At 45.7% G+C, this 22,835-nt stretch overlaps 2 protein-coding genes across 3 annotated transcripts in view; one reads left to right on the forward strand and one right to left on the reverse strand.

Moving 5' to 3' along the window:
- Positions 1–2,947: 2,947 nt before the first annotated feature.
- On the reverse strand, positions 2,948–6,455 carry CETN2 (centrin 2). Its single transcript, XM_003804970.6, has 5 exons — positions 6,331–6,455; positions 5,225–5,383; positions 4,772–4,900; positions 4,160–4,297; positions 2,948–3,551 (listed from the first exon to the last, which is right to left on the reverse strand). The coding sequence occupies exons 1-5, from the start codon at positions 6,331–6,333 to the stop codon at positions 3,462–3,464; spliced, it is 519 nt and encodes a 172-aa protein (XP_003805018.3). The 5' UTR covers positions 6,334–6,455; the 3' UTR covers positions 2,948–3,461.
- A 55-nt stretch (positions 6,456–6,510) lies between these two features.
- Positions 6,511–22,835, forward strand: part of NSDHL (NAD(P) dependent steroid dehydrogenase-like) — a 38,468-nt gene continuing 22,143 nt past the window's right edge. The window contains exons 1-3 of one of the 2 annotated variants that reach the window (XM_003804969.3): positions 6,511–6,740; positions 7,257–7,323; positions 21,914–22,064. In XM_003804969.3, the coding sequence (XP_003805017.1) occupies positions 21,957–22,064 (108 nt within the window). In that variant the 5' untranslated portion in view covers positions 6,511–6,740; positions 7,257–7,323; positions 21,914–21,956. The remainder of the gene's footprint in view (positions 6,741–7,256; positions 7,324–21,913; positions 22,065–22,835) is intronic. The other variant, XM_003804968.3, reaches the window with a different exon arrangement.

Genomic DNA, 22,835 nt, shown 5'->3' on the forward strand with positions numbered 1-22,835 from the left:
TGTCTTTATGCAATCATATGCCACCTTCACACCCCTTAGAACTTACCCAGTCACTCTCCCTACATCTCTCTGGTCCAGCCCTCCATGACATGAACTCAGCTCCATCTCCTTTCCTTCCCCTTCCCCACCATACATCTCTGGTCCAGCCACACGTGAACTAAGCTCCGTTCCCTCTCCTTTCCCTTGCCCCACACTCCGGCTACCTCTGCAGATACAGCCACACATAAGCTGTCCTCAGTGGCTTTTCCTTTCCCTCTCTGACTCTGCATCTCTCCAGTGCAGCTGCACAGGAGCTGGCCTCGAATGCCTCTCCCATGCCATCCCATTCAGCCTTCTGCATCTCTTGGTACACCCTACATGAACTGACATCTGCTCCCTCTAAGTGTGCATCACCACTTCATCCCCCTCCAGCTCCCTGGGCCAGCCCCACATGAACTGTCATTTCCCCTCACTCCCTCACAACTCTATTGTCCACATGAATAAGCCACTAACTCTACAAACCCACCCACTGACACTCCCATGAAAACTCAGCTGCATCCTCACATGAACTGATCCCTGCTCCCTCTCACTCCCTTCCCCCTACCCCTGCTCCCCTGCACCTCTCCGGGACACCCCATGCACGGATCTTTTCTACTTCTCTGTCCCTATCCTCTGCAATTTCCCTTCATCTCTTGGTCCAGCCCCACGTGAACTGACCTCAGTTACTTCTCCATCCACATCCTCCCCCGCCTTCAGGACTCTTTTCTGCCTCCACATGAACTGAGCCCAGCTCCCTCTCCTTCCCCATCTTCCTGATCCCTTTACAGCTCTCTGGTCCAGCCCCACTGACTCATGCTCCCTCTCTGTCCCCATCCCTTCCACTGAACAACTGCACACCTATGTTAGAATGGCTGCCAGGCAAAGAGCTTATGTTTGCTTTTATCCTCAGGGATAACCTATTACTTGCCACTCTCCGTCCTGTCTCAAGAGATTCCTGAGAGATTTCATTTATGGGAATATTAAGCAGGAGGAGATAAGAATGTCTCCAGGATAGTCCATTAGCTTAATTTAGCCATTCAACAATGTATACATCTTTCAAAACATCATATTGTACACCATAAATATATACAATGTTGTCAATTTCAAAACTTCTTTTTAATTAACTTTTTTTTCCTTATCCCTGAAACTGTTTTCTTTTTTTTTTTTTTAAATTTAAGTTCCAGGATACATGTGCAGGACGTGCTGGTTGCGTAGGTAAACGTGTGCCACGGTGGTTTGCTGCACCTATCTACCCATCACCTAAGTGTTAAGCCCCACATGCATTAGCTATTTATCCTGATGTTCTCCCTCCCCCCACACCCCCACCCCCACTGCCACCGACAGGCCCCTGTGTATATTGTCCCCTTCCCTGTAACTACGTGTTCTCTTTGTTCAGCTCCCACTCACGAGTGAGAACAAGTGGTGTTTGGTTTCCTGTTCCTGGGTTAGTTTGCTGAGGATAATGGCTTCCAGCTCCATCCATGTCCCTGCAAAGGACATGATCTCGTTTAATTAACTTTTTTTCAAAAGAGTGTTTCCAGGGTTACAGTTAACAGTAAAATTGGAGGCAGGGCCCAGTCTTTTCACTCCTTTCCAATATTATGTCTTTTATCCAATCATATGCCTCTTATTAGAAAACCACAATACAACAAAGGTCAAATCCTCCTAGGAAATGCTATCAACAGACTTTGGGGACAGTAATGATAAAAGCTTCATGGACCCACATTTAACAACAAAGCTTATGTGATAACTGTAGCAAAAGAATGGGAGTAAGACTGAACACTTCTGAATCCTCTTGTTCTTGAATACCTTCAAGCCAGGTCCTCTCTGTAAGTTTGTATTTCACCTCCAGTGATTCTGAGTAGGCACAACTCTTCTCCCCATCACACAGACATGAAACTCCAGGCACCTAGAGAAGTAGCTTGCCCCAAATTGCCCGATGAGGAAGTGGGTGTGTGTGAGAATCCAGGGTTTGGGCTAGTCTGGGCTCTTCCTCCAAGTTTTTCTTAAGGAGCAGTCCCTCGGCATGAGACTCATCTGGGGGATATGGTAAACTTCATATTCCTGGGCCCCCAAGTCCTACAGGATGTCAGGGTCCAGGCATGAGACCGAGGGCCAGGCTTCTGGCCTCTGTAATGTGCTCCCCGGGTAGGGTTACCAGTGGCAATACAGGATGCTTAGGTAAATTTGCATTTAAGATCAACAATGAATAAACAAAAAATACAAATGGGATATAGTCATACTAAAAAAAAAGGCATCGTTGATCTGAAATGCAAATTTACCTCAACTTTCTTTTTATTAGCTGAATCAGGCAACCCTATCCCCAGAGGACTAGCCTACCCCCAGAAGTTTGAAAATCTGTTTTCTCCCTCTCCATGTGAACAAACGAGCATTCCATCATTGTTCATTTTCTATTCTCCCTCACCCCTTCTGCCTCCCCACTCTCACCCTGGAGCAGAGACTTTAATGTCATCTACCAGGATTTCTCACACAGGGAATCCTGGGCAAGGCCAGGAAGATGGTTGGATGGGGTCACTCAGCCCAACCCACCTCCAAGAGTCGACGAGATACCATAAGCAAATAAATTCACGAGAGGCTGGCTGAATCCATCCTAGTGTTGCATTAGCCTGGCTCTCCCCATTTTATTCAAGCACAAATTACTAACAAGACTCTTTTCCAGTCTTAGCTTTGCCAAAACTATTTTTAGAGCATCATTTAGGCTTAGGTGATATAAAAATTCTGCTAGTTTTACAAACCAGCAGCCTTCCAAGGCAAAAAGCAATTCATGCCAGGAAAGTAGCAAAGGATTATTCATTTTCTGTCCATAGGCTGGTAAGGAGTTTTGTATCTAATAGGCTGCCTTCAACACAATAATTGAGAAGAGGAACTCATAAGCAAAGCTAAAGAACTCATCCTTAGAGAACACAAGTTCAAACTGAGAAAGGTTTTACTTTTAAGACAAAACAAATAGCATTAACACACATCCAAATGCCAGTGCAGGAGTTCACTGGGTTTATAAAAGAGAAAACTAAACTCAAGTGTCAAATAAAAACTGGAGCCGTCAAGAATGACTGCTTGTGGCAACACAGGTGTAACATGTGCTTGTCTAAAGTCGTTCTGTGTTTGTGGATATGTGGAAATACATGACGAGGGAAACGATGCAAGGCAAAATGGCAGGTGCTCAAAGCTTTAAGATCCTTTTCTTCACGCTAGTGTGCTCTTGTTTTGCTTTTGAGAATTAGGGTAATTCGCAGGTCATTTTACAAAGAACTGTAATATCAAAGAACACTTCCAAACGGCTAAAATAGGCTCAAGGTCGCTATTAAAGTGATAAAGGGAGGTCCGTGGGGGAAAAGTTTGTGTTCTCAAAAGCCAGATTTCACACCATGGCAGGCACTAAATCTAGTTACATGTGCTTGCAGTAGAAAAAGAAGACACTGATCTTAATAGAGGCTGGTCTTTTTCATGATGCGCAGGAACTCTTGCTCACTGACCTCTCCATCTCCATCTCGATCAGCTTCATCAATCATTTCCTATATGACAGTAAAGATTCAGGTTAATTTATAAACTAATGCCAAAAGGTGACTAAGTAATAGACTTTTTTTTTTTTTTAGAGATGGGGTCTCTATGCTGCCCACATTGGTCTCAAATTTCTGGCCACAAGAGATCCTCCTGCCTCAGCCTCCCAAAGTACTGGGATTATATGCATGATCCACTGTGCCTGGCAAGCAATAGACTTTTAATCTACGTGAATAGATAATTTGTATCTATGTGAATAGATCATTGTAGTCCACCCAATGCCAGTATGCTACTCCTGATAATAGCTTGGTTTCTGAAAAGTTATTTGAAAACCAACTCATACTTTGTCAAACATATCACCTGGGAGGGACCTTGAAGATTGCCTTGACTAGAGGGATTCCTGGAACCTAAAATAGTAAGCAAAATTGTGCATATGTGCATTTTTCTGGAAGCAGGGTTCATAGGTTTGTCTGACTATTAAAGGAGAATTAAGTTGTCTGCAGAGGGACAAAGTACACTGGCTTTTCTTCAAAGAGGTGCTCTCACTAGGGAAAATGTAACGGAAAAGTCACAGAGGGCTCAAAGGTGGGAATTTTAAGTTCCAGTGTGATGCATTACAAACCTGCAGCTCCTCATCAGTCAGGTTCTCACCCAACTCCTTGGCCACGCGTTTCAGATTTTTGAACGAAATCTTCCCAGTTTCATCATCATCAAAGAGCTTGAAAGCTTTCAGGATTTCTTCTTTGGTATCTTTCTCAGACTTAACAAGTAGAACATAAAACACATGAGTAGGAGGACACCACGGTTGGTTACTCCTGTCCTGTAGCCCTGCCACTGCCTGGTCAGGTCACCCTTTCCTTTTTAACAATGTAACTCGAGTCTAGACTTGCGGCAAGTGTCAGGAAGCCCATTTTGGCCTCAAAGAAACACCAGGCAAGCCAGGCACTCCATCCAAGGTGATGTTTGCTACCTATCCCTATATCTCTCCCTATCCCATATTTATTTCCTAACTGATTTGGAATTCTGTGGGAAGAGGTATCTGCTTGGAAGTCTTGAGAAAGAAGCACAGGGGCTTGTTTTGGGAGCCCAAAGTAACATGATGGGAGGGCAGGCCTCCTGATGCAGCTGCTACCTGGACTGCTCTGTGGTCACATGACTGTTTTAACAGGAAGACGCCATGGACCTCTGCAGATGACTGGGGCTCCATACCATGCTAATTGTCTTAGCTACTTACCATTTTCTGGGTCATCACAGTTAAAAAGTCACCAAAGTTCATTTTTCCTGTCCCTTCCTTATCAATTTCACTTATCATTTTCTTAATTTCTTCTTTCTTGGGTTCAAAGCCCAGGGCCCTCATTGCCACCTATAATGAAAACAGGATCGTCTCAATAAGCACATCTAAACTAGCAGGAGCAAAAATAACAGTGTTGAGAGCATTAAGCCAGCATCTGATGTGGTCATGTTAATATGATTGGGGAACACTATGACATTGATCTAATTGATATTTGCAATCAATTTTATTGAATAATACTCAAGGTAAGTAAAGACAGGAAAACAGCACAGTACAACCTCCCCTGTTACTTACTGCAGGGAGAAGAGGGCAAAAGGGGTAGAGAGGTGACAGGGAGATGACAAGGAAGAGGCAGAGGAAAGGAAGGGCAGTACGGCAGGAATGCACAGAGCTTGCCTTCAGTTCTTTAACATCTATGGTGCCAGTTCCATCCGCATCGAAAAGATCAAAAGCTTCCCGGATCTCCTGCTTTTGCTCTTCAGTAAGCTCAGGCTTAGGGCTCATTCTTTTTCGCTGAGAACTTGATGCCATGTTTGCCTTCTTAAAGTTGGAGGCCTTTATATGTTATGCAATACACAAGCACAATAATATATCATACAGTCCATATTTACATAACATAGTTACAGACACCCATATGTATTTTTAAAGTCATTTATATAACCAATTCCAAAGCTTTGCTTAACAAGAAAGATAACAGGGTTTACTGGCAAGAACAATGAATCTTTCCATGAACTTCTACCCCTCCCTTTTCTTTACTGTTGTTTCTAGAAGCAAGGAGATCACTTGTTCAGTAAGGATACCTCTGACTGAAAATCATCCCAAAAGAGAGCCAGTCAAGAAGATGAGTGTGAATAACTAGAGATAATCAGCTCTTCCCGAACGTGGGGATCCTGGTTCTGAAAACAGTCTTACGATGCCCACTCCCAGTACTCCCCTTCCCAGTAAGTACTCTGACTTCCCAATTACTTCTAGATTTGGCCAAATATTAGTAAGTTGTTAAGGTGTATATTGTGTCAGTATCGAGTAATAAAACTCAATCTATCTGGCACCTTCGTGCCTTCTCCAAGAAGCTAAAGCATCCCCTGAATGCCTCTGTATTTAAATTGTAAAAAACATTGTAACAGAACACAATACACCTTTTCCCAGCTCTGTGTGGAAATTTTGGCAGAATGAGGAGGCCAGGGGGCCAAGGTCTGAGAGAGTCAGGGGCCTGTGAGGGATTCGAGTCTTTTTTGCCCGGGGAGGTTCACCGAGGGGATCAGGGAATGCAAGGGGAGCCCGAGGGGCGGGTGTGGGCCTGTTGTGGGTGAAGAGGAGGCAGCAGCGAAGCGCAGGCCCAGTAGGTTGGTTAGCGTCTGTACCCTACTCTCCCGGGAAAGAGCTCAAAGGAAAGACTGGTGCGCTAAAGCCGAGAAAGGCGCAGGAGAGGCGGCGTGGCCGAGCTGGGGCCTGGGAAGGGCTCAGCCGCTGGGCGTGGGGCGCGACAGAGCGGCAGTACTCACCATAGCCAAAGGAGTCCGCTGCCGGTTGTTAGGCAACCGACGTGTACACTGACTCGGCGCCGTTCCCACCGCCCCGCGCGCGCAGCCCCGCTCCCCATTGGCCGTCCGCTCGTCGCCGCCTCTCCCTATTGGTGCAGGGCCGAAGAGGGTGGGACTAACCTGGCAAAGCCCCGGCCCAGCGCGGGGAGGGGCACGCTGGCGACAGAGCCCCGTCTTTATTGGGCAAGATCACGCCGTGAGCGCCAATTGGCTGAGTCGTCGCCGAGCTGGGCCAATCCTCTTGGTGGAGGAAGCTCGGCTGATTCTCGGCTCACGCGGGAGGGGAGTAAAGGGTGGCGGTCCGGGGCTGGAGTTCAGTGGGTGCAGCCTGCTTGCGAGCTGAGGCCAGACAGGGGGGCGCCTACGGACGGGTAAGAGTCGTGGCCTTGCCATTGGAGGCCACCCTGTGTCAGCGACTGGGCAGTGCGGGAGGGTGAGGAGCTACGGGGTCGCCCGGGTCGGGTGCTTTCTGGGTTGACCTAAGGCTGAGTTTAGGGACCGAGTGCATCAGAGCAGCCAGAAACGATTACCTTGCGTGTTGGAGCAGGGACTGTACTCACGGGGCAACTGAGACCCGGAGAGGGGAAGGGGTGTGCTGAGCGTTGTCGCAGAGGTCGGACGGCTGGGACCTAGGAACTGAATCCAGCCGAGGCTCGCTCTTTGAGGGTGGCCCTTCGAGAGCACCCCTAGACTGACCCAGATGTATAGGCCCCAGACCAGGTTCCAAGAGAGGATCACTTTAGATCTTACCTGGCTAAAAGCAGCCCAGGACGGTGAACTGGGGCCTTTGGGAACGGACTTCGAAAGGAGTGAGGGGGATGTGAGCGAGCATGAGGGGCGGGGAGAGGTCATCAAAATATACTCTTTTTGACACCCACACAATGCAGATAAGGAGGAGCATTCCAGGCCGAGACGCCCTCATCAGCAGAGTCACAGGAGTTTTGGAAGTGAGAGGTATGCTTGGAGAATTAAAAGGGAGCGTGTGCAAGGGCTGTGAACTGACATAGACCTGCAGAAGTGGAGCTGGAGGTCCAGTTTGCCCTCTTTAGCTATCCCCGTGGCTTTTAGCCTTCACCTGTTTTTCCTCCAGGCATAGGGGCAGTAATCTAGGGAGACAGAGGGCAGAGAGTAAGTTTCTCAGCCAGAGAAAGGCCCGAGGCTTATTAGAATCTTTTAAATGGAGCTGCTGCCCTTTGCCCTCTTCTCTCTTCAGCAGTGAACAGATTCCTGACTTTTGGGTCATCATCATCCCCCCAGGTAGTACGAACCAGAGTTCTCACTATGGTCTCCAAAGCTTGGCACGACGTGTCCCCTCCCATCGCTCCACAACTCTTCTCTCGTCTGGCTCACTCTAGCCCCAGAACACTGGCTTTGTGGTTGAACCTCATGTGCCAGCCACACTCCTGCCTCTCATCTTTGTCCCAGTTGTCCTCTCCGCCTGCCTCCTCTTAGGCACCCTATTTAAGTATTGCAGCCGCCAGTACAAACAAGCCACTCACCTTGCTCTACTTTTTTTTCCAACAGTTCTTATCCCCTTCTGACCTACTGTATATTTTGCTTGTTTATTTTGCTCTTTGTTGTCCCTCCACTAGAAGGCAGGCTGTCTGAGGGCAGGCATCTTTGTTGTATTCACTACTGGTACTCCAGGACCTAGAACAGAGAGGGGCACATATTAGACAACTGATGAGTAGCTCCCCTGTTTCCCAGCTCTCACCTAGCTAGTCCTCCCTGCTCTACCAGGTTAATCTTCGTAGTGAACGGCCCTGGTCAGGGCATCTCCCTGCTCTTACACCTTCAGAGCCTGAACTGTAAAGGGCTCCTTAGCCTGGCCTGTGATCCCTCTGCCCAGTTTTGCCCCTGCTAACCCTTCTAGCTTAATGTCCCTCCACACCTTGCTTCCCACTCCGTCAACCTGCAGATCGGAAGCCTGACAGAGTACAAGGGAAAAACACAAGTTCTGCGCAGGCTGTGTGCAGGCTGTGTGACCTTGGGCAAGTCGCTTAACCTCTCTGAGCCTGTTTCTCATTTGTTGAGTGAGACCAGTACTGTCTACCTGATGGGATACTTTTGCATCTCAATGGGATGAATTACTTATATGTAAAGTGGCCTGATGTTGAGCAGGTCTTCAGGCAGTATTACAGTTGACCCCTGAACAACATGGGTTTGAACCTTGTGAGTCCATTTACAGGCAGATCTTTTTCTCATCTCTCCCACCCCTGAGCAGCAAGATCAGCTCCTCCTCATCTTCCTTCTCAGCATACTCATCAGGAAGACCGTGAGGATGGAGACCATGATGATCCACTTTCACTCAGTGAATAGTAAATATACTTTCTCTTCCTTATGATTTCATAGTAACATTTTCTTTTCTCTAGCTTAATTTATTGCTGGGACACAGTATGTAATACATGTAATGTACAAAATATTTGTTCATCAACTGTTTACATTATTGGTAAGGCTTCCAGCCAACAGTAAGCTATATTAGTGAAGTTTTAGGTGAGTCAAAAGTTATATGTGGATTTTTGACTTCGGGGCTCCGTGCCCCTAACCCCCACATTGTTCAAGAGTCAAATGTAGTTCTCGTCTCTGATTTGCTCTTGTCATTCCCCCCGCCCACCATGCCTGGAGCCTTAGACTTGTCCAAAATCTCTTCCCCGCACTGCAGCCAAGGTGATCTTTCCAGTCGCAACACTCACTCCTGCTTCCAACTTCTAGGGGCTCCACCATCTTTCCCCCCTTGTAACTCCCTAGCTTGGCACACAGCCCCCACATGTTCTCAACTTTGCTCCCGATCTTGCTTCACACTTGCTGTGACACAGCTTGTCACAGTTATAAGAACATGCTGGCTCTGTGCCATCACTTTGTCCTTCCCACCCTGGCCATGGAATGTCTTTCAGGACACCATGCGCTCTGTTTTACTCACTCTTCTGGGGCCTTTTGAAGTCAGCTTAGGGATCTCCTAGTTGGGGCAGGCTTCCCTGAGCCAGCAGCCTGCATTGGTGCTCTGGGCTTGCCCTCATCAGAGTGGAAACGCACTTCTGACTCTTTGCTTGCTCCTGTCTCCCACCCTAGATGGCGGGCTCCTTGAAGGTTGGCAGTGTGTCTTTGTCAGCTTCTGCCTGGTAGTGGCTGGCATTTGATAACTTGTGAATGAGGAAATCAATGCATGAGGTGACACCTGGGGGTTCTTTTACAAGTTACAGCTCCCGCTTTAACCCTGGGGGTTTGTTTGAGCCTCACAGTAGCTCTGAGGTAGGGAAGAAGGACGCTGTTTTACAGATAAGGCCTCATGGCCAGCGGCAGCACGATAATTCACTCAAACCCATCTTCTGTTCCAGGCTGTCTGCTGGGCCTCCAGGGGTTCGTGGTGTCCTACAGGGTGCTGAGTGTGAGGATGAGAGCAGAAACAGGTGCTGTGGAAGCGACTCACCTTCCCTGGGGAGGGGGAGGAAGTTTCACAGAGGGGGCAGTTCAGCTAGGCCTTGAAGGAAGAGGAGGCACTCACCGTGGAGAGGAGAGAGAAGGTATTCCATGCAGAGGAACAGCATAAGCTAAGCTCACAGGCATGCTGATGGGTTTCTGAGAGGTCTACCACAAAATAAAAGCTGGCGACTTTTTTTGTCCTAAAAGTAAATAGAGAAACAAACAACTGGTGGAAACATGGACACCGCAGGTCCGTGGAAGGACAAGGTCAAGCTGGGTTGCCCCAGCATAATCAAGGCTAAAGTGACACCTCTAAAGAGAAATGACCTCCAAGCTATTGGCCTCACTAATCCTAATCTGGGTATTTTCTTACCCATATCACATCTTTGAATTCTGAAAGGGAGGCTTTATTGTTGTTCCTACAGGACTCCTGCTTTGCTGTATTTTCTCTAAGAAATATATCCATAATGAAGGTGTGTGCCGCCTCAGGTGAATCCTTCTCTTTGCATCTGATCATCTGGCCCAGTCCTGCAGAGGAGGCCAAGCATGAGGCATGAGGTGATGGGAAATAGGGGAATCCTCTTTTATAATCCAAGGCTTAGGCCCCCATTTCAGGATTCCAAAGAAAGTTCTAAGAAACATTACTTGGCATTCCTTGGATAGCCAAACTCTACTGAGGTGTTTGGGGAAGGGCAGTTTGCTTGGCATTGTCTGCCCATGGACTGAAGCGATGAGCTCTCAGTGGCCACATTCTAGCTTCCTGCACTGGACCTTGTGCAAGGGTGGGGCTCCGACAACCTTTCCCCTTTACAAAGATGTCACACTTCTTTTTAGAAGGAGGGGACGCTCTCATCTCTCTCCCTAGTTTGAGACAGAATGTTCTCTCCTTTTCCCTCCAGGAGTCAGTGGTTGGAATGTTCCCCAGCAGGAAGGAGGAGGTTGGGCTAACTCGCTTCTCTCTTCTCGCTTCACATGAGGCGGCACACACCTTCATTATGGTTGTGTTTCTTAGAGAAAATACAGCAAAGCAGGAGTCCTCTAGGAGCAAACGTAAGGCCTCCCTTTCAAAATGTGATATGGGAAAGAAAATACCCAGATTAGGATTAGTGAGGCCAGTGGCTACAAGGTCACATCTCTCTTTTTTTTTTTTAATTATTATTATACTTTAAGTTCTAGGGTACATGTGCACAACATGCAGGTTTGTTACATAGGTATACATGTGCCATCTTGGTTTGCTGCACCCATCAACTCGTCATTTACATTAGGTATATCTCCTAATGCTATCCCTCCCCCAGGCCCCCACCCCCCAGGCCCCAGTGTGTGATGTTCCCCGCCCTGTGTCCAAGTGTTCTTATTGTTCAGTTCCTACCTATGAGTGAGAACATGTGGTGTTTGGTTATCTGTCCTTGTGATAGTTTGCTGAGAATGATGGTTTCCAGCTTCATCCATATCCCAGCAAAGGACATGAACTCATCCTTTTTTATGGCTGCATAGTATTCCATGGTGTGTATGTGCCACATTTTCTTAATCCAGTCTATCATTGTTGGACATTTGGGTTGGTTCCAAGTCTTTGCTATTGTGAATAGTGCCACAGTAAACATATGTGTGCATGAGTCTTTATAGTAGCGTGATTTATAATCCTTTGGGTATATATACCCAGTAATGGGATTGCTGGGTCAAATGGTATTTCTAGTTCTAGATCCTTGAGGAATGGCCACACTGTCTTCCACAATGGTTGAACTAATTTACACTCCCACCAACAGTGTAAAAGTGTTCCTATTTCTCTACATCCTCTCCAGTATCTGTTGTTTCCTGACTTTTTAAAGATCGCCATTCTAACTAGTGTGAGATGGTATCTCATTGTGGTTTTGATTTGCATTTCTCTGATGGCCAGTGATGATCAGCATTTTTTCGTGTGTCTGTTGGCTGCATAAATGTCTTCTTATGAGAAGTGTCTGTTCATATCCTTCGCCCACTTTTTGATGGGGTTGTTTGTGTTTTTCTTGTAAATTTGTTTAAGTTCTTTGTAGATTCTGGATATTAGCCCTTTGTCAGATGGGTAGATTGCAAAGATTTTCTCCCATCCTGTAGGTTGCCTGTTCACTATGATGGTAGTTTCTTTTGATGTGCAGAAACTCTTTAGTTTAATTACATCCCATTTGTTTATTTTGGCTTTTGTTGCCATTGCTTCTGGTGTTTTAGTCATGAAGTCCTTGCCCATGCCTATGTCCTGAATGGTATTGCCTAGGTTTTCTTCTAGGGTTTTTATGGTTTTAGGTCTAACATTTAAGTCTTTAATCCATCTTGAATTAATTTTTGTATAAGGTGTAAGGAAGGGATCCAGTTTCAGCTTTCTACATATGGCTAGCCAGTTTTCCCAGCACCATTTATTAAATAGGGAATCCTTTCCCCATTTCTTGTTTTTGTCAGGTTTGTTAAAGATCAGATGGTTGTAGATGTGTGGTGTTATTTCTGAGGGCTCTGTTTTGTTCCATTGGTCTATATCTTTGTTTTGGTACCAGTACCATGCTGTTTTGGTTACTGTAGCCTTGTAGTATAGTTTGAAGTCAAGTAGTATGATGCCTCCAGCTTCGTTCTTTTTGCTTAGGATTCTCTTGGCTATGTGGGCTCTTTTTTGGTTCCATATGAACTTTAAAGTAGTTTTTTCCAATTCTGTGAAGAAAGTCATTGGTAGCTTGATGGTGATGGCATTGAATCTATAAATTACCTTGGACAGTATGGCCAGTTTCACAATATTGATTTTTCCTATTCATGAGCATGGAATGTTCTTCCATTTGTTTGTGTCCTCTTTTATTTCGTTGAGCAATGGTTCGTAGTTCTCCTTGAAGAGGTCCTTCACGTCCCTTGTAAGTTGGATTCCTAGGTATTTTATTCTCTTTGAAGCAATTGTGAATGGGAGTTCACTCATGATTTGGCTCTCTGTTTGTCTGTTATTGGTGTTTAGGAATGCTTGTGATTTTTGAACATTGATTTGGTATCCTGAGACTTTGCTGAAGTTGCTTAAGGAGATTTTGGGCTGAAACGATAGGGTTTTCTAAATATATAATCATGTCATCTGCAAACAGGGACAATTTGACTTCCTCTTTTCCTAATTGAATACCCTTTATTTCTTTCTCTTGCCTGATTGCCCTGGCCAGAACTTCCAACACTATGTTGAATAGGAGTGGTGAGAGAGGGCATCCCTCTCTTGTGCCAGTTTTCAAAGGGAATGCTTCCAGTTTTTACCCATTCAGTATGATATTGGCTGTGGGTTTGTCATAAGTAGCTCTTATTATTTTGAGATATGTCCCATCAATACCTAATTTATTGAGAGATTTTAGCATGAAAGGCTGTTGAATTTTGTCAAAGGCCTTTTCTGCATCTATTGAGATAATCATGTGGTTTTTGTCTTTGGTTCTGTTTATATGCTGGATTACATTTATTGATTTATGTATGTTGAACCAGCCTTGCATCCCTGGGTTGAAGCCCACTTGATCGTGGTGGATAAGCTTTTTGACATGCTACTGCATTCAGTTTGCCAGTATTTTATTGAGGGTTTTTGCATCGGTGTTCATCAGGGATATTGGTCTAAAATTCTCTTTTTTTTGTTGTGTCTCTGCCAGGCTTTGGTATCAGGATGATGCTGGCCTCATAAAATGAGTTATGGAGGATTCTCTCTTTTTCTATTGATTGGAATAGTTTCAGAAGGAATAGTACCAGCTCCTCTTTGTACCTCTGGTAGAATTCGGCTGTGAATCCGTCCGGTCCTGGCCTTTTTTTGGTTGGTAGGCTATTAATTATTGCCTCAATTTCAGAGCCTGTTATTGGTCTGTTCAGGGATTCAACTTCTTCCTGGTTTAGTCTTGGGAGGATGTGTGTGTCCAGGAATTTATCCATTTCTTCTAGATTTTCCAGTTTATTTGCATAGAAGTGTTTATAGTATTCTCTGATGGTAGTTTGTATTTCTGTGGGATCGGTGGTGATATCTCCTATATCATTTTTTATTGTGTCTATTTGATGCTTCTCTCTTTTCTTCTTTATTAGTCTTGCTAGCGGTCTATCAATTTTATTGATCTTTTCAAAAAACCAGCTCCTGGATTCACTGATTTTTTTTGAAGGGTTTTTTGTGTCTCTATCTCCTTCAGTTCTGCTCTGATCTTAGTTATTTCTTACCTTCTGCTAGCATGTGAATGTGTTTGCTCTTGCTTCTCTAGTTCTTTTAATTGTGATGTTAGGGTGTCAATTTTAGATCTTTCCTGCTTTCTCTTGTGGGCATTTAGTGCTATAAATTTCCCTCTACGCACTGCTTTAAATGTGTTCCAGAGATTCTGGTATGTTGTGTCTTTGTTCTCATTGGTTTCAAAGAACATCTTTATTTCTGCCTTCATTTCGATATTTACCCAGTAGTCATTCAGGAGCAGGTTTTTCAATTTTCATGTAGTTGTGCAGTTTTTAGTGAGTTTCTTAATCCTGAGTTCTAATTTGATTGCCCTGTGTCTGAGAGACGGTTTGTTGTGCTTTCTGTTCTTTTACATTTGCTGAGGAGTGCTTTACTTCCAACTATGTGGTCAATTTTGGAATAAGTGTGATGTGGTGCTGAGAAGAGTGTATATTCTGTTGATTTGGGGTGGAGAGTTCTGTAGATGTCTATTAGGTCCTCTTGGTGCAGAGCTGAGTTCAATTCCTGGATATCCTTGTTAACCTTCTGTCTTGTTGATCTGTCTAATGTTGACAGTGGGGTGTGAAAGTCTCCCATTATTATTGAGTGGGAGTCTAAGTCTCTTTGTAGGTCTCTAAGGACTTGCTTTATGAATCTGGGTGCTCCTGCATTAGGTGCATATATATTTAGGATAGTTAGCTCTTCTTGTTGAATGGATCCCTTTACCATTATGTAATGGCCTTCTTTGTCTCTTTTGATCTTTGTTGGTTTAAAGTCTGTTTTATCAAAGACCAGGATTGCAACTTCTGCTTTTTTTTGCTTTCCATTTGCTTGGTAGATCTCCCTTCATCCCTTTATTTTGAGCCTATGTATGTCACTGCACGTGAGATGGGTCTCCTGAATACAGCACACTGATGGGTCTTGACTCTTTATCCAATTTGTCAGTCCGTGTCTTTTAATTGGGGCATTTAGCCCATTTACATTTAAGGTTAATATTGTTATGTGTGAATTTGATCCTGTCATTATGATGTTAGGTGGTTATTTTGCCCGTTAATTGATGCAGTTTCTTCCTAGCATTGACAGTCTTTACAATTTGTCATGTTTTTGCAGTGGCTGGTACCAGTTGTTCCTTTCCATGTTTAGTGCTTCCTTCGGGAGCTCTTATAAGGCAGGCCTGGTGGTGACAAAATCTCTCAGCATTTGTTTGTCTGTAAAGGTTTTTATTTCTCCTTCACTTATGAAGCTTAGTTTGGCTGGATATGAAATTCTAGGTTCAAAATTCTTTTCTTTAAGAATGTTGAATATTGGCTCCCACTCTCTTCTGGCTTGTAGGGTTTCTGCCGAGGGATCTGCTGTTAGTCTGATGGGCTTCCCTTTGTCGGTAACCCGACCTTTCTCTCTGGCTGCCCTTTACATTTTTTCCTTCATTTCAACTTTGGTGAATCTGACAATTATGTGTCTTGGAGTTGCTCTTCTTGAGGAGTATCTTTGTGGCATTCTCTGTATTTCCTAAATTTGAATGTTGGCCTGCCTTGCTAGGTTGGGGAAGTTCTCCTGGATAATATCCTGCAGAGTGTTTTCCAACTTGGTTCCATTCTCCCTGTCACTTTCAGGTACTCCAATCAAATGTAGATTTGGTCTTTTCACATAGTCCCATGTTATTTGGAGGCTTTGTTCGTTTCTTTTTACTTTTTCTTCTCTAACCTTGTCTTCTCACTTTATTTCATTAATTTGATCTTCAATCACTGATACCCTTTCTTCCAATTGATTGATTTGGCTATTGAAGCTTGTGCGTATGTCATGAAGTTCTCGTGCCATGGTTTTTCAGCTCCATCAGGGCATTTAAGGTCTTCTCTACACTGTTTATTCCAGTTAGTCATTCATCTAACCTTTTTTCAAGGTTTTTAGCTTCCTTGCGATGGGTTAGAACATGTTCCTTTAGCTCAGAGAAGTTTTTTATTACCGACCTTCTGAAGCCTACTTCTGTCAACTTGTCAAAGTCATTCTCCATCCAGCTTTGTTCTGTTGCTGGCGAGGAGCTGTGATCCTTTGGAGGATAAGAGGCACGCTGGTTTTTAGAATTTTCAGCCTTTCTGCTCTGGTTTCTCCCCATCTTTGTGGTTTTATCTACCTTTGGTCTTTGATGTTGGTAACCTATAGATGGGGTTTTGGTGTGGATGTCCTTTCTGTTGATGTTGATGCTATTCCTTTCTGTTTGTTAGTTTTCCTTCTAACAGTCAGGTCCCTCAGCTGCAGGTCTGTTGGAATTTGCTGGAGCTCCACTCCAAACCCTGTTTCCCTGGGTATCACCAGTGGAGGCTGCAGAACAGCAAATATTGCTGCCTGATCCTTCCTCTGGGAGCTTCGTGCCAGAGGGTCACCCGCCTGTATAAGGTGTCTGTCGGCCCCTACTGGGAGGTGTCTCCAGTTAGGCTACATGAGGGTCAGGGACCCACTTGAGGAGCAGTCTGTCCTTTCTCAGAGCTCAAACGCCATGCTGGGAGAACTACTGCTCTCTTAAGAGCTGTCAGACAAGGACGTTTAAGTCTGCCAAAGTTTCTGCTGCCTTTTGTTCAGCTATGCCATGCCCACAGAGGTGGAGTCTATAGAGGCAGTAGGCCTTGCTGAGCTGTGGTGGGCTCTGCCCAGTTCGAGCTTCTCAGCCACTTTGTTTACCTATTCAAGCCTCAGCAATGGCGGGCGCCCCTCCCCCTCCAGGCTGCAGCCTCGCAGGTGGATCTCAGACTGCTGCACTAGCAGTGAGCAAGGCTCCATGGCCATGGGACCCTCCGAGCCAGGCACAGGAGAGAATCTCCTGGTCTGCCGGTTGCTAAGACCGTGGGAAAAGTGTAGTATTTGAGCGGAAGTGTCCCGTTTTTCCAGGTACAGTCTGTCACGGCTTCCCTTGGCTAGGAAAGGGAAATCCCCCGACCCCTTGCACTTCCTGGGTAAGGCAACGCCGTGCCCTGCTTTGGCTCACCCTCCATGGGCTGCACCCACTGTCCAACCAGTCCCAACGAGGTGAACCAGGTACCTCCATTGGAAATGCAGAAATCACCCATCTTCTGTGTTGATCACGCTGGGAGCTGCAGACCGGAGCTGTTCCTATTCGGCCCTCTTGGAATGAACTGAGGTCACATCTCTTTAGAGGTTTCAGTTTAGCCTTATTTTGCTGGGGCAGCTCAGCTCAACTTTGTCCTTCCATGGGCCTGTGGTGTGGGGCAAGGTGGTTGGATTTCACCAGTACAACATATCTCTGTTTTCCTATATTATTTTTAGCTTAAGATTTTGTCCCAGTGTACATCGTGGGTGCACATATTGGTTTTTAATGGATTCAAATAACTAACATTTTAAAGGAAAAGACTTGAGGCTTCTGATGTGTGAACCATAACAATCCACCAGCCCCTAAAACATTGCTCTTTGGAGTCTTGTTTTCAGTAGTTCAGAGCTATTCTTCTGTGTGTCTGTGTGGTAAAGTAGACATAACAGAAAATGTACCATCTTCACCATATTTAGGTGGACAGTTGAGTGGCATTACATGCATTCCCATTGTTGAGTGACCATCACCCCATCCGCCTTCAGAACTCTTTTCCTCCTGCAGCACTGAGAGTCTGTTCCCATCAGCAGTCACTCCCCACTCACAGAGCATTTGTCCTTTTGTGTCTAGCTTATTTCACTGACCATAATGTTCTCGAGGTTCACGCATGTTGTTGCATGTCTCAGAACTTCATTCCTTTTTATGGCTGAAGAATATGCCCGTGTGTGGCTAGACCATATTTTGTTTATCTGTTCATCTGTCAGTGGACACATTGCTGCTCCTACCTTTTGGCTGTAGTGATTAACGCTGCTGTGAACATGGATGTACAAATTTCTCTTCAAGTCCCTGCTTTTAGTTTTTGGGGGTATATGCCCAGACATGAAATTGCTGGATCCTATTGTAATTCTCTGTTTAATTTTTTTGAGGAGCTGCCATACTATTTTCCACAACGTCGCACCATTTTACATGCTCATGAACAATATATGAGGGTTCCAGGTTCTCCACATCCTCACTGACACTTGCTATTTTCTCTTTTCTGGCTTTTGATAATAGCCATCCTAATAATGGGTGTAAGGTGACACCTCACTGTGGTTTTGATTTGCATTGCCCTGTTGATTAGTGACGTTGAGCATCGTTTTTTATTTTTTGTTTTTTGTTTTTTTGAGACAGAGTCTTGTTCTGTCGCCCAGGCTGGAGTGCAATGGCGGCACCATCTTGGCTCACTGCAACCTCTGCCTCCCGGGTTCAAGTGATTCTCCTGCCTCAGCCTCCCAAGTAGTTGGGATTACAGGCATGTGCCACCACGCCCAGCTAATTTTTGTATTTTTAGTAGAGACGGGATTTCACCATGTTGGCCAGGCTGGTCTTGAACTCCTGACTTCAAGTGTTCCACCTGCCTCAGCCTCCCAAAGTACTGAGATTACATGCGTGATCCACCACGCCCAGCCTGTTGAACATCTTTTCATGTGCTTTTTAGCCATCTTTAAAGTAGATCTTCTTTGCAGAAACGTCTATTCAGTCAGAGCTATTCTCAACGTACATTTTAACCCAAGCGTATATCACATGGTGAATTTAGGTGAGTAGGCAGGGGACAGGGGTTGCCTATGGGATCTGACTCATTTGCACGGCTAGCTCTGGGTACTGCAACCCATAGAGACAGCTAAGCTGTCACCAAAATTCTTATCTGACTCATAGTATTTACAAACTTTAAAATAATTGGTATATAATTGGAGACAAAGGAGATTTTGTTTTGACAAGAGGCTGGTTTGCAAAGAATTGTGTGATTATTGTTTCAGCAGTACAGCTCCGTTGGGGTGAGACATGTTTCTTCTTTCACCTCCTACATCCTCCTCTAGCAAACGAGGAGAGGAATAGGCTCTAAGGCTTCTTGCTTTTGCTAGTCATACAAGGGGACTTGTGGAATTGGCAGCTCTGCTGTTTGGATTTCGGCACTACAAAGGATACTCGTATAGTTTGCTGGGTCTGCTGTAACAGATGACCACAAACTGGGTGACTTAGAAAAGCAGAAATGTGTCTCTCACAGTTCTGGAGGCCACAAGTCCAAAATCAAGGTGTTGACAAGGTTGTGTTCCCTCTGAAGGATCCAGGGGAGACTCGTTCTTCATTGTTTCCACCTTCTAGTGGCTCCAGGTGTTCCTTTGCTTGTAGCCACATCACTCTAACCTCTGCCTCCATCTTCACATGGCCTCCTCCTCTTCTCCCTGCCTTTCCCCTCTGTATGTCTCTTATAAGACCACTTGTCATTGGATTTAGGGCCTACCAGGCCTCCAAGGACCTCTTTTGGCCCATTCTTTTCCTACTTTTCATGCAAAACTTAAGGCTACGGGAGCAGTTAAACTTACTTTTTGGTTCAAGAAGAACTGAATGAAGCATTTGGTGTTAGTCATTATGCTATTCATTGAATGAGGCCAAAGAGGAAATGATTCTTTCCACCCAAGTTTGCTTGCAAGTCCCAGTCTTTCTTTACACTCCTGCCCCATGCTGTCGCTGTACACCTACTTTACAAAGCATGTCCTTGGTTGTTTATTTGTTAGCCAGCATCTAGTTGTTGCGACAACCCCAGGAGTTAGCCTTTAGGCAGGACCTGGGAGCCGTTTCCAGGACAGATAGGACAGCCCCTGCCTGCCCAAGCTTATACCGCATGGCAGCAGATTAGATAGGGGAGAACTAAAGTGGTGGAGAGAGTCCAAAGGCAGCCCAAGAGGAGGCATAGGCAGGAAGACTCCTGCACAGGAAGCCGTGTTACAATGATAATAAAATTAGCTGCCTTGAATGGCGTATTGACAGGTATTTGACACAATCCTCATAATGACCTTATGAGGCCATTTACTTTACATATGAGGAAAGGCAAGCTCAGTTCTTTTAAATAACTCCCCCGAGGGCTACCTGCTGGTAAGGAATAGTAGCTGGGATTTGAACCCAGGCAGCCGACTCTGGGTTAATTTATTGCCAGCTGCACTGAGGAGTGGCGTGATTTGTGATTTCTCATGTGTAGAGGGGGAGCAGAGGCTTACAAGAGCAGAACTCCACAGGGGTGGGCTTGCTTAGCCCGGCTGGCCTAGTTAGCCTGTCATGCGGTCCTGTCACTGCCCCAGGCACACGCCCCTCAGATCCCCTGCCAGCAGAGGTCAATAAGGCCTTGGTGGGGTCAGAGGCCAGATGTGAGCCATCTCCTTGCCCCTGTAGATGCCATGTGCCTTTTCATTTGCTCACAGTTCCCTGAATATCTGGGGAATCTGGATAAGAAGCCAGCAGTGGGCATTCGTGATTATATCATCACTAAATAACAGTCACTTGCCCCACTGAAGCCCCTGCACCTTAGATGGGATATGCATGTATGCGATGGAGAGCAGTATGGGAGCTCTGGTGGGTGTGCCCACACATGGTAGTCTCATGACCCCCGGCCGATATGTGAGTGCCCACTTTGTGCTGGGCACTATGCTTCATGCCCAAGTTGCAACAGTGGGCAAGGCTTTGGTGCAAGGTGCCAAAATCCTTGTTCTCTAGCTGCTTTGGTCTAGATACACATTGAGTCCCAGTGAGTTCAATATCAGCCACATGTCTTTCGAATGAACAGTTGACAGGGCCCCTACCAATGTGAAGGGGATTCTGGGATAAAGGGAGGGACAGGGCAGGCACAGAGCTACAGATTGACTTCAATGCATTCTAAAAATGGCCATGACAAGTCAAGTTTTGACATACAGTTTCTTAATAACTTTCATTATGAGTTCAGAAAAATGTTCCCCCAAATGGCTCCTCCAGACATTGAGGGTCCTGCATCCATTTCAAGGCCATTTTGGCTTTCTACATGCCCGTAAAGTCTGTCCCCACTGGGACACATGATCATGCCCATTCGTTAAAAGTGGCAAGGAGTGTAAAATTCGAGGTGTGGGGTTGGATTGGAGCAATCACAGCAGGTGGAATCCCAGTGCTGCCTGCCACCTCCTCACTGAAGTGTTCTGTGAATCTAGCCTTTCATGAGCAAAGTTAGACTCTTGTCTTGTCGTGGGTTTTGCCATCTCCAGATGTTAGGGGAGCCATGACTAAGTAAATTGGCAACTACCAAGAAGACATGGATGCAAGACCAAATACATCATAGTCAAGTGGCATCTTTGTGTTTGCAGTTCAGTATCATGGGTGACTGAGGAGAGGAGCACCCTAAGGGCTGTCACTAAAGCCGTACTCCTCTGTTTGGCAACGTTGTCGGATTTTGTTGCTACCGTCTCCCTGCTGTGAACTGCTGGGTGCCCACCGTACTCTGACCACTTCTCAAGGGTTTCTGATGGCCCAAGATGCTAAGTTCCTCCACGCATCGTCAGGGCGGCTTTAACTTAGCCAAGCAGGAGAGCTCCGTCTCCTATTGCACTCCACTCATCCCCCGTCCCAGTATCCCATGTCCTGAGCTCCTAGACATGAGCCCTTGTGCCCATTTCATTGATGGGAAAACTGAGCTGCAGCAAAGGGAAGTGACTGGAGCAGATCCGTACAGTTCGTGATAGGCCCAGAGCAGGACTCCCTAGGTGTGGGCACTGCCACACCCTAATGAGCACCACAGGGGAAATCCAGGCTGACTGAAGCGTGGGAGAGCCATGGAAAAAGCTACAATGCCAACGACGTTTTTTATGTTGTAACTGATAAGTGAGCTGATTTAACTGGCCTCCTGTGCGCCTCTAATCTAACAGTGTGGTGAATCATAGGCCCAGTCGTTGGCCCCTTTAGCCGGGCATGGTGGCAGACACCTGTAATCCCAGCTACTCAGGAGCCTAGTGTCTCGTCGAACAGCTGTCGCTATGGTTCAGCTATTTGTAAAAACATGAACGGGGGGATGGCATCTGCCCAAAACACTAACAACTAAAGATGTTTTGACTTAGGCAACATTAATGTCTGTCTCTAACTATGTCTTTAAGAAAAGAAAAGTTGATTACAAACGGGACCATATTTTGCTTCGAAATGGAACCAGCAGTTAGCGAGCCAACGAGAGACCAAGTCACACGGACTCATTTGACAGAGGACACTCCCAAAGTGAATGCTGACATAGAAAAGGTTAACCAGAATCAGGTAAGGAGAAAGTTGACACGTGCATACCAACAGGCTGATACTATTTACCTGTGGGTGAAAAATTGTATTTGTACATGTATTAATCAATGTTGGGTATTTTTTATGTAAGATATATAGCTTTGTTTAAGATGTGTCAGTTACTTATTGCTGTGTAACAATATCAGAACACAGTGGTTTAAAAGAACAACCATTTCTTTGCTTATGACTGTGGTTTCGGCTGAGCCCAGCTGGGGTGTTCTTGGATGGTCTCCCCTGGGCTCTTGCATGTAGTTGCAATCACATGGGGACCCCTTGAAGCATATGCTCCCAGGTGGCCTTGCTCACACCTCTGGTAGTAACTGGTGGCTGTCAACTGGGCACCTTGGTTTGCCTTCATGTGGCCTCCAGTAGACCAGGCTGGGCTTCCTAGTGAAATGGCAGCAGTATTTATTAGGCCTAAGATTTAGTGTCGCAAGTCTCAGTCTCAGAGAGGACTTGAAGAAATTGTTGAGCCTGGTCGTTGTCAGGCTTCCTGGAGATTCTTCACATCAGTCTGCAAAGGTTTGCTTTGATTGATACTTAATCAGTGCTGCACTTCAAAAATGTGGCTGGGCACGGTGTCTCACACCTGTGAAATCCCAGCACTTTGGGAGGCCGAGACAGGTGGGTCACCAGAGGTCAGGAGTTTGAGACCAGCCAGGCCAACATGGTGAAACCCCGTCTCTACTGAAAATACAAAAAATTAGCCAGGCATGGTGGCAGACACCTGTAATCCCAGCTACTCAGGAGGCT

Source organism: Pan paniscus, chromosome X, assembly GCF_029289425.2.
Source record: "Pan paniscus chromosome X, NHGRI_mPanPan1-v2.0_pri, whole genome shotgun sequence".
Taxonomy (NCBI): domain Eukaryota; kingdom Metazoa; phylum Chordata; class Mammalia; order Primates; family Hominidae; genus Pan; species Pan paniscus.